The sequence below is a fragment of the Polyodon spathula genome, chromosome 28, assembly GCF_017654505.1.
Source record: "Polyodon spathula isolate WHYD16114869_AA chromosome 28, ASM1765450v1, whole genome shotgun sequence".
Taxonomy (NCBI): Eukaryota; Metazoa; Chordata; class Actinopteri; order Acipenseriformes; family Polyodontidae; genus Polyodon; species Polyodon spathula.
In genome coordinates, this window is record NC_054561.1 from 853,482 (window position 1) to 864,609 (window position 11,128).

Here is an 11,128-nt window from a genome sequence, read left to right on the forward strand (position 1 = left end):
TTGTTGTTGTTTGTATTGATATCCAGTCTCTCATTACTCTGTTTACAATGACCCGCAAGTTATCTGTGGAGTTTTGGTTTATTCACGAAGTTATTCTGTGTTGATAGCAGTTCGAGTCCCGCAGACCAGAGCTGACGAGCGCAGAGTTGGATGCCATGGTAACTAGACTCAATTACTCCATGATGTCATTTATACACGGTCATCGTGGCATTGAGTCTGTATATCCATTTCATTGTAATATATTATGATATTAGAGTCACACTGTATTTGTGTAACACACGCGAGTCGCCTCTAGCATCGGAGAATCTGTTTCTGCAAAATTCTCTCCTGATTTGATGATGTCTTTAATGAACTCGTGTGGTTTTTATCAACATTTTGCAGAAATTAGCTTGTCTTGAGGAATAGCGCAATCTGAAAGAAAGAGAAGAAATGATGAAATAATCTGGAAATGAAAGACGGGATTGGCTTTCCGTGGAAACAAGCTTCCTTCGGCGTGTTCCGGAATACTGTTGCCCAGGAGATGAGCCGAAGGTTCCGGTGTGGAGAGCAATACCTGAGACACCAGGGGCTCCCCGTTCGGCTTGCCCGCTGCGTTCCCTCCGGCGGCTCTGGGGCCTTCTCTCGCCGCTTCGCCGCGGTTTCCTTCATGTCTGGGGGTGTGTGGTTGTTGTTGTTGTTGTGTTATTAATGTTTAATTGATATCCAGTCTCTCATTACTCTGCTCACAATGACCCGCAAGGGATCACGGGAGACAGGCATCACCAGTAGCCCGATAGCAGTTCGAGTGCGCAGACCAGAGCTGACGAGCGCAGAGTTGGATGCCATGGTAACTAGACTCAATTACTCCATGATGTCATTTATACACGGTCATCGTGGCATTGAGTCTGTATATCCATTTCATTGTAGCCTATTAGAGTCTGCTCTGTGCTGGTGGAGCAGACGCGAGTCGCCTCTAGCAAAGGGAGGCTGTTTCTATAATTCTCTGAACAGCCTCCCTCGTGTGGTTTTTATGCTCTGTGCTGGTCTTGAGCAGAGCGCAAGAGAAAGAAAGAGAAGGGAGGCTGCTTATACTCTCTGAACAGCCTTTCCCTCTGCTCTGTGCTGGTGGAGCAGAGGAAGTAGACAGAGAAAAGGGAGGCTGCTATACTCTCTGAACAGCCTCCCTCTGCTCTGTGCTGGTGGAGCAGAGATCCCAAGAGAACATTACTGGGGAGTTGATTCCAGACCCTCACAAAAGGGAGGCTCCTATATACTCTCTGAATGCCCCACCCTCTGCCCCTTGTGCTGGTGGAACTGTTCAGCTGAAAGAGTATACGATTGCCTCCTTTTCTCTTCCTCTTCCTGTGCTCCTCCAGCTCAGCATTGTGTACAGTGCAGCTGCATTTCTTTTTAATTTGCAATGTGATCTAGCGGGGTTACACGACACCCTCCTGCACCTCGCATTACCCTGTAGTGTAACCGACTCCCGTGGCCCGTGGAGACGCCTCTCTCTCGTGTAACACAATCCTAGCAGCTTCTCATTCAGTTCTGTGCGGTGAATTGTTTGAGGCTCTGGTATAAATTGACCTCCAATCACCCTGGCAGGTTTCATGACGGCATTACACTTGCTTTGAATTACTTGTTTGTTGACGCACCCGCCACTAAACTCAGAAAGGGTTCAGCTGGTCCAGAAAGCAGCTGCCAGGCTGCTTCACACACACTACCCTGCTTTCTCAGCACACTACCCTGCTTCACACACATTACCCTGCTTCACACACACACACTACCCTGCTGGTTTCACAGCACACTACCCTGCTTCACACCACCCTACCCTGCTTGTTTCCTTGCATCCCACTACCCTGCTTTTCTCAGACACACTACCCTGAAATCTTCACACACACTACCCTGCTTTCACACACACACACTACCCTGCTTCAAAAACATCAAGCAAGTTAGTTACCCTGCTCTCCCACACACACTACCCTGCTGTTACCATCAGGCACACTACCCTGCTTCATACACATATACTACCCTGCTTCACACACCTGGTTCACCCTTTTTGTGGATCGGTATTACGTTTGCAATTTTCCAGTCTGTCACACACCTGTGTACCCTGCTTCTTGCACACACTACTTCTTTCATTGCTTTGAGTACTACTGGGAGGATCACATCTACCCTGTTTATTTTCACAGCTCCTAGTACCTTTAACACTTCTGCCTCAGTTATGCTAAAGTTATTTAAAACTGGATAGGAACTGGATGACATGTGGGGCATGTTGTCAGTATCCCCTTTTTAAAAACTTGTGAAAAGTAATCATTTAACATATTTGCTATTTTTTTTTCTTCCTCTACGATTTTGCCATTTGTATCTCTTAAACATTGAATCTCCTCTTTGAACCCTTGCTGTTGTAATATTGGAAAAACATTTTGGAATTGGTTTAGCTCCCTTAGCAATGTTCATTTCTATTTCTCTCTGCCTTTCTAACACTTTTTGACATTACCCTGCTCTTTCTGTGTACTTTCTTTTTGGTCCTTTTTTTTTTTTTAATGCTCTGTAAAGTGCCACGCTGAATATTTACCTGAGACACCAGGGGCTCCCCGTTCAATAAGCGTTAGCCTGCTTTAAACAAACAAACCAACAAACCAAACTCAGTGTGTGTGTGTACCCTGTGTTCTGTACACACACACTACCCTGTGTGCCTCTTATTCTCTGAACACACTACCCTGCTCTTCACACACACTACCCTGCTTCACACACACACACTACCCTGCTTCTGGTGGAGCACACTCTCTGAACAGCCTACCCTGCTGTGCTTCTGTTCACACACACTACCCTGCTTTCTCTTCACACTCCCCTGCTCCTCCAGCTCAGCATTGTGTACAGTGCAGCTGCGTTTCTTTTTAATTTGCAATGTGATCTAGCGGGGTTACACGACTACCCTCCTGCACCTCGCATTACCCTGTAGTGTAACCGACTCCCGTGGCCCGTGGAGACGCCTCTCTCTCGTGTAACACAATCCTAGCAGCTTCTCATTCAGTTCCCTGCGGTGAATTGTTTGAGGCTCTGGTATAAATTGACCTCCAATCACCCTGGCAGGTTTCATGACGGCATTACACTTGCTTTGAATTACTTGTTTGTTGACGCACCCGCCACTAAACTCAGAAAGGGTTCAGCTGGTCCAGAAAGCAGCTGCCAGGCTGCTTCACACACACTACCCTGCTTTCTCAGCACACTACCCTGCTTCACACACACTACCCTGCTTTCGCACACACACTACCCTGCTTCACACACACACTACCCTGCTTCACACACACACTACCCTGCTTCACACACACTACCCTGCTTCTCACACACTACCCTGCTTTCACACACACTACCCTGCTTCACACACACACTACCCTGCTTCACACACACTACCCTGCTTTCTCAGCACACTACCCTGCTTCACACACACTACCCTGCTTCACACACACTACCCTGCTTCACACACACACACTACCCTGCTTCACACACCTTACCCTGCTTCGCACACACACTACCCTGCTTTCTCAGCACACTACCCTGCTTCACACACACTACCCTGCTTTCACACACACACTACCCTGCTTCACACACCCCTACCCTGCTTCGCACACACACTACCCTGCTTTCTCAGCACACTACCCTGCTTCACACACACTACCCTGCTTCACACACCTTACCCTGCTTCGCACACACTACCCTGCTTTCTCAGCACACTACCCTGCTTCACACACCTTACCCTGCTTCGCACACACTACCCTGCTTTCTCAGCACACTACCCTGCTTCACACACCTTACCCTGCTTCGCACACACTACCCTGCTTTCTCAGCACATTACCCCAGTGCTCAGGTCCTGACACTGGTTACCAGCAAGTTTCCAAATTCATTTTAAAGTCATCGTAATAACTTATAAAGTCCTTCATGGATCAGTTCCATCCTCTCTCCCGAGAACTGCTAACCCTGTGTATTCCTGTTTGTTCCTTGAGATTAAACTGCACAGCTCCAAAAACCGTGTTAAACCAGCCGGAAGTTTTTGCTATGTTGCTCCTCGTTTGTGGACTCGGTTCCGGTCGATATTGGGCAGGTTGAAGTGTCAGTTGAAAGCATGCTGTTATGTGATTGGTGGTATCTGGAGTGGCGCGCTTGGTTTTAAGTTTGGGCACAGTGCTCTGGGGTGCTGTGGCTGGAAGGGCGCTCTGTTACAGGACTTTTTAAATTCATTGCTCTGCCTATGAGTTACCCGAACCCTGACCCCCTGACTCAGAATGCTGTAACGTTGAGATTCCTGGACCCTTTCTTTGTTGGCTTGCTTTTAATCATGTTACAGGAACCTACGTGATAACATTTTCCTATCCAGTCCATTTTCAAGCAATTCTGTAGCGTCATGGTCTAAGGTTTGTTTGAGCGCTATATTCAACCTATTTAATAATTACACAGAGACACACAGACACACACACACACAGACACAGACACACAAACACACACACACACACACACGTCATTTAAAACTGTTTTTATTTGGGGCATAACAGCCATCAACAAGAAACAGGATAGTTTTTCATTTGTGCATGTGGCTGTGTGTGTGTGTGTGTGTGTGTGTGTCAGTGTTTGTAGATGTGTGTGTGTGTGTGTGTGTGTGTGTGTGTGTGTGTGTGTGTGTGTGTGTGTGTGTGTGTGGTGTGTGTGTGTGTGTGTGTGTGTGTGTGTGTGTGTGTGTGTGTGTGTGTTGTGTGTGTGTGTGTGTGTGTTGTGTGTGTGTGTGTGTGTGTGTGTGTGTGTGTGTGTGTGTGTGTGTGTGTGTGTGTGTGTGTGTGTGTGTGTGTGTGTGTGTGTGTGTGTCGGTGTTTGTTGATGTGTGTTTGTGTTCCTCATGTTTTTATTATCGTTGTTGTTATAATTATTATTTTAAGGCAGTTGAAATCCTCTTCACAGTTCTGTGCACCTGTTGCTGTGAGAATGAATTCAAGGTTTTCCAAGCATGCTCCCCCACCCCCCCGGAAATGAAGAATTCAATGCTGTACAGGAATCTGATTATCAGAGCAATCTGGAAAACATGGAGCCAGTGGCATGGATTCAGTGCAGGCTGGCCTAAAGAGAATGCGGGATTCCAGTCCTGGTTTTAGTTCAAAACCTGCTCCTGATTTCAGCGCTGCTGTGTTCCAATTTTTATTTTACAATCACCGCTGTGTTCCAGCACATCTAAGACACAGCCTTTTGGTCATTTTACTACATAAAATAGGCTACATAATAATAACTGATAATAATAACTAAATAATAATAATAACTAAGTCTCTGCTGCAAGCTGATGAAGAAAATAACCCACCCAGTCACATGGGTAACATTTGAGTTGCCACTGCCTTTGGAAAAGAGCTAAACCAATCAGAGCCTGAGCTTTGAGCAATTGGTGCGGGCAGAGGCGGCCCCGCCCATTCTAGACATGGGCCAATCATATAGGGTGGCGTAGCGCCGCCCATTCCAGAACAAGAACAATCAAGCAGGCACTGAAGAGTTCCGCCCACATCCTTGATCCTAGTAAAAGCACAGCAAAGTGTTTCTGCGCCCCCCCACCTCCTCACACCACAGTGCTGATGGTCAAGGACTCTTCAGATTTGCTCTGGAGCCCTGGCAGGCTCTTGAGATACTCCAGGTGGCGCCGCGTGTCGTCCTGGTTCTGCCGCACGTAGTGGACGAGGTAGGCGATGACCATGGCGAACCAGCCGAACATGGTGACCAACATTGCCACGTCCGTGGTCCTGCGAGCCATGTTGCACAGGTCCACGTCGTGGGCCAGCAGCAGGAAGGGCATGCCAGCGTGCTCCTCGGGCACGGCCGTCTCGCACACCATGCCTGCCAGCGAGGCCGGCTCCAGCTCCAGGGAGGGAACCACGTGCTGCAGCTCGCAGTCGCAGTGCCACGGGTTGTGGGAGAGGTTGGCGCGAGAGCGCAGGCTGCCCACAGCCTCCCTGTTCAGAGACATCAGCCTGAAAGGAAAGAAAAAATACAAACATAAATTCAGAAGACAAGATGGGAATAAGAGCCGTTACAGAGCTGATTAATCAGAGCGATCTGGAAAACACGGAGCCTGTGGAATGGATTCAGGGCATCTGGGATTCCAGTGCTGGTTTTAGTTAGCTTACTGTACTTGTAAATGGCACTGTGCAGCTCTAATCCCAGTACTGACGCATACCTCCAGTGTGATCCATGACAAGTCAATAAATCCCTACAAGCAGTCCATTCCTGAGCTTGTTACTTATACACACTGGGGCTAATCAAGCGCCTAGTAAAACCTGGAACGGATGAAACTGCTCTGCAGTGGGAGTATGATTCCCCTCCGTTTGTAACCCCGCTGTACCGGTTGGCGGAGAGGTCCAGTCGCTGCAGTCGCTCCTCCAGGCCGTGGAAGGCCCCGCTCTCCAGCTTGGCGATGGCGTTGTGGGACAGGTCCAGCTCGGCCAGCAGGGGGAGCCCCTCGAAGGCGTGGGCAGAGACAGCAGCGATGTGGTTAAAGTCCAGGTAGAGCCTCAGGGTATCGTTGGGCAGGTCCCGGGGCACCTCCCCCAGCCCGGCGTGGCTGCAGCGCACGGTCCGCCCGCCCCCAGCCCCCGCCTCGGAGCAGTAACAGCCCTTGGAGCAGCTGGTGGAGGCGTGGTGGAAGCACAGAGTCATGAGAACGGAGCTGTGCAGCAGGAGCAGGCACAGAGCCACGGAGTGACGCAGGAGCCAGACCGGCAGCGGCATTGTGGGATACTGGCATACTCCTACGGGGAGGACTGGAGCATCAGGGAGGGGAGGGGCTGAGAGGCCGGAGGGGGGAGAAAGACACGCCCTGTTGTGGGAAGAGGGAGCCAATCACGGGGGTGACTGGTAAAAGAGAGAGGCGAAGACAGAGAGGGGGGGTTAGTATTGAGAAGTGATACACGTTTATACACAAGAATGAATTTAATAATAGAAATAATATACAAGTTAAATGTCCTGAGATCAGGCTCTCAATTCTCATTCAGTTAGCAAGGGAGGGGTCTGCTGATGTACCTTCCATCATTTCACCACAGTAATCTAAACAGTCAGAAAGAGGGAGCGAGAGAGAGGGAGAGGAGGGAGAGAGAGGGGGTGAATGGAATTGGAGAGAGGGAGCGAGAGGAGAGAGAGAGGAGAGAGAGAGAGAGAGACGCTCCCTCTCCTTCTGGACTCTCCCCACTTGAGAGAGAGAGAGAGGGAGAGGGAGCGAGAGCGAGAGAGAGGGAGAGAGAGAGGGAGGGAGAGAGAGGGCGAGAGAGAGAGAGAAAGAGAGACGCGCTCCCACTCTCCTCCCCTCCTCTCCTACCCGCTCCTCTAGAGAGAGAGAGAGAGAGGAGGGAGAGAGAGGAGAGGGAGAGGGAGAGAGAGAGAGGGAGAGAGGGAGAGGGAGAGAGAGAGAGAAGGTGAATGGAGAGAGAAAGAGAGGAAGAGAGAGAGGGAGAGGAGAGGGAGAGGCATCCTTACCTCTCCCTCTCCTCCTTCCCGACTCTCCCGCTCCGTCTCTGGAGGGAGAGAGAGGAGAGAGGAGAGGAGGGAGAGAGGAGAGATGAGGGAGATCTCCAGCGCCACTCCACGCGATAAACTACCACCCTCTCTGAGCTCACTTGGACTCTTAAAAAGAGGGAGATTGAGGATGGAATTTGAGATGGGAAGGAGGATGATAGGGTGAAACATGAGAATATTGAGAAAGGGGAGAGGGAGAGAGGGAGTGAGAAAGGGGGGTGTAGAGATGTGGAGTGGGAGAAGGACAGGGCAGAGAGGGGGGGAGAAAGGAGGGGGTGAGAGACACACTATTGAGATGTCATTATCTCGACAGAAGAGAGAGGCCTGTCCCTTCTCCGCTAATGATCGCTTCCGCGATTAATTGTGATTCCGATCAAATGACGAACAAGACACTGCCGTGGATGAAAACACAACACTTGAGCTGCCTGTTTAAATACCAGTTATATAAACTGTCGTGTTTAAAATGAATTACAAAATGAAATACTGTATTGCCGCAATTCCATATAAGCTTAGAAATATACATCACTGTCCATATTCACACAATGTATTATTATTATTATTAGCCATATCTGCCGCTGGCTTTGCACCCTACACATAGACAAGCCATATATTTATATAGTTAAACGTACCGGTCGGTTTTCCAGAGAGAAGCGACCGGCGCGGTGTAGTCCTGCTCTCCGGTACACCGGGCAGTGCGGCGCCGGTACACCGGGCAGTGCGGCGCCGGTACACCGGGAAGTGCGGCGCCGGTACACCGGGAAGTGCGGCGCCGGTACACCGGGCAGTGCGGCGCCGGTACACCGGGAAGTGCGGCGCCGGTACACCGGGAAGTGCGGCGCCGGTACACCGGGAAGTGCGGCGCCGGTACACCGGGCACAGACTCCGATTCAAACAAGAGGCAAGTTTGAAAACCAACCGAGAACAGAACCGAGCGCTAGCGCCGCATCTCCGTCAACCCGAATCCTTCAAAGCGTTATAAAGAGAGTCTAATAAAGAAATAGATATTCATACATATCAACTACAGCTCACAGTGCAAAAAAAACATTAACAATATCGATCGTGCCCCCCCCCCACGAGAAAAGGCAATAAAGAATAATACAAGAAAAAATGAGTCTGTCTCCCTGTTCTTGACAAAATAAAACAGTTTTGTCTTGTAAAGAAAAAAAAAATATCATCGTGTGATTGTCATGAGAGTCAAATCCATCAGCGCGGTTTCTCCTGCTTTTCCTTGCCCAGTACACTTTATTAAATCGGCGTGGTATTAATATCGCTTACTTAATGCATAACCCTGCGGTTTATAATCCTGCCGTTTCACTTCTCGTTAACAGCACGCTGTTGTTTTTTATAATCCTGCCGTTTCACTTCTCGTTAACAGCACGCTGTTGTTTTTTATAATCCTGCCGTTTCACTTCTCGTTAACAGCACGCTGTTGTTTTTTATAATCCTGCCGTTTCACTTCTCGTTAACAGCAAGCTGTTGTTTTTTTTCATGCGCTCTCTTCTCATTTCTTCTTCAAACGAAGCCTGCGGATGAAAAAAGCAACGAACCGAAAACACTCTCCGCCTGTTAAACGAGGAATTCTGGTCGCCAAGCAACCGGCAGACCGGCAGACCGGGCTGCATTATCAACGGAAACAAGAAGCGCCTACAGGCAGCGGGGTTCATGTGATAGTCATTGATACAGGAGCCCTGTGATACACCTCAGTCAGCACACTGACAATACATTGCCAATACAGCCCGGCTAGGATCGATCGATCTATCCATCTATCCATCTATCGATCTATCTACCTGTCTATCTATCTGTCTATCTATCTGTCTGTCTGTCTGTCTGTCTGTCTGTCTGTCTGTCTATCTATCTGTGCTGTCTATCTATCTATCTATCCATCTATCGATCTATCACCTGTCTATCTATCTGTCTATCTATCTGTCTGTCTGTTCTATCTATCTATGTATCTATCTATAAATCTATCATAGTCTATATACAGATAAACAGACCAGACTGAACATCACCGTACCGACAGCTAGAACGCTGTCTGTCTGTCTGTCTACTATCTATCTATCTATCTATCTATCTATCTATCTATCTATCTATCTATCTATCTATCTATCTATCTCTATCAACGTGACTGTAAAGAAAGCGAGCCAGTAGCGAAGCGAAGCGAACTCGATTAGACCCGTTTCCCTCGTTTATTAAAACCGCTGTCTGTGATTCGTACACATTTCCATCCCTTTACGGTGGATGCGAGAATCAGATTCTCTGCAACTGGCTCTCAAAACCGAATCAGGATTCATTGATTATATACAAAACAAAACAAGAGTCCATTAGAAACGCTGCCTGGTGCCTCGATCAGTAATATCACACCACGGTTAATGATACCTCCAGTCAAAGCAATGTAAGAGAGGATACTATATACTCTACACGGGACTATATACACGTGAGCACGTGTGGGATGAACTTGAGGCTTTTGCCCAATCCCTTGTGGTATATGTAGAGATACTGTATGCATAAAAATGACTCAGGGATGGGAATAAGACTCCCATTGCAGAGCAGTCTGATATAGTCCTGGTTTCACTACGACTTTAATCAGACACCCACCTCAGGTCGTTACCTAGACACACTGGAGGTAATCAAGCTGGCAGTAAAACCTGGACTGGGTGACACTGCGGTGCAACGGGAGTGTCATTCTCTTCCCTGTATGTTGCCTTTGTTTTGTGCAGTTTGCTTGTTCAGTCGCATTCTGCTCGTCTCTGCCCCTGTCTGGTCGCTTCACGCTGTTATAGACCGCTCTGCTCATTGGCTGATGAGGGGAATAGAGCCCTCACACTCAGTGTGCGAATCGAGGAGCAGGTCTAACCTCACAGGTGAGTGAGTGGGCGTATGTTCGTTGCATGGAGGGATGCTGGTTACAGAAATAGATTTGCTGCGTTGTTCAAAACCAGGGAGGGCATCACACTGCGCTTTCAACAGACTGAATCTTTCCCCAATCAACTGCAGCAGAACATTCATAATTTAGTGACTCTGTGGCCTCTAGGGGGCTCCACACGGCTCTGAATTTTACATCTACAGCAACACTGAGACGTCTGCTCTTATTTTCGGATTGAGACAACCATTTTGGACGGCGAGTTCTGCGTATAAAATCGTAGACGTCGGAGACCACTCGCTGGAAGTAGCTCCTGGTCTCGGGAGGAAACTCCTTTATCTGTCGCCTGACAAAACAATCTCTGCTCCTGTGGCAGGCAGGCAGACAGGACAGACAGACAGAAGGACCTCTGACGGAGTGGCAGGAAAGAGTCGAAAATAAAGCATAAGAGGTCTAACGAGGATTGGGTGTCTGTCTGTGTCTGTGTGTCTGTGGAGATATCAGAGGAAGTCTATTAGCCTTAATTTATATGTGAGTCAGTGAAGCAGATATACAAATGAATAAAGGGCACCCGGGGGAGGGGAGAGCTTTGACTTGAAATGTTGTCTCTGATGTACTTAAACCATGCTGAAAGAATAGCCATCACACACATGCACGCACACAGAGAGAGAGGAGAGGAGAGAGAGAGGGAGAGAGAGAAGAGGGAGAGAGGAAGAGAGGGAGGGAGAGAGAGAGAGGAGAGCGAGAGGA

At 48.7% G+C, this 11,128-nt stretch overlaps 1 protein-coding gene across 1 annotated transcript; it reads right to left on the reverse strand.

Moving 5' to 3' along the window:
- Positions 1-4,815: 4,815 nt before the first annotated feature.
- On the reverse strand, positions 4,816-9,264 carry LOC121301790 (leucine-rich repeat-containing protein 3B-like). The gene is made up of 3 exons (XM_041231397.1): positions 8,148-9,264; positions 6,353-6,861; positions 4,816-5,981 (listed from the first exon to the last, which is right to left on the reverse strand). Exons 2-3 carry the CDS (start codon positions 6,736-6,738, stop codon positions 5,573-5,575), a joined length of 795 nt encoding a protein of 264 aa, XP_041087331.1. The 5' UTR covers positions 6,739-6,861; positions 8,148-9,264; the 3' UTR covers positions 4,816-5,572.
- Between the last annotated feature and the right edge of the window lie 1,864 nt (positions 9,265-11,128).

What these genes read in the sequence shown, in the direction of transcription:
- LOC121301790 (XM_041231397.1), bottom strand. Translation starts at nt 6,738, where the DNA reads ATGCCGCTGCCGGTCTGGCTCCTGCGTCACTCCGTGGCTCTGTGCCTG. An exon ending in CTGGACCTCTCCGCCAACCG is followed by an intron (nt 5,982 to 6,352) that starts GTACAGCGGGGT and finishes CTTTCCTTTCAG; the next exon opens with GCTGATGTCTCTGAACAGGG.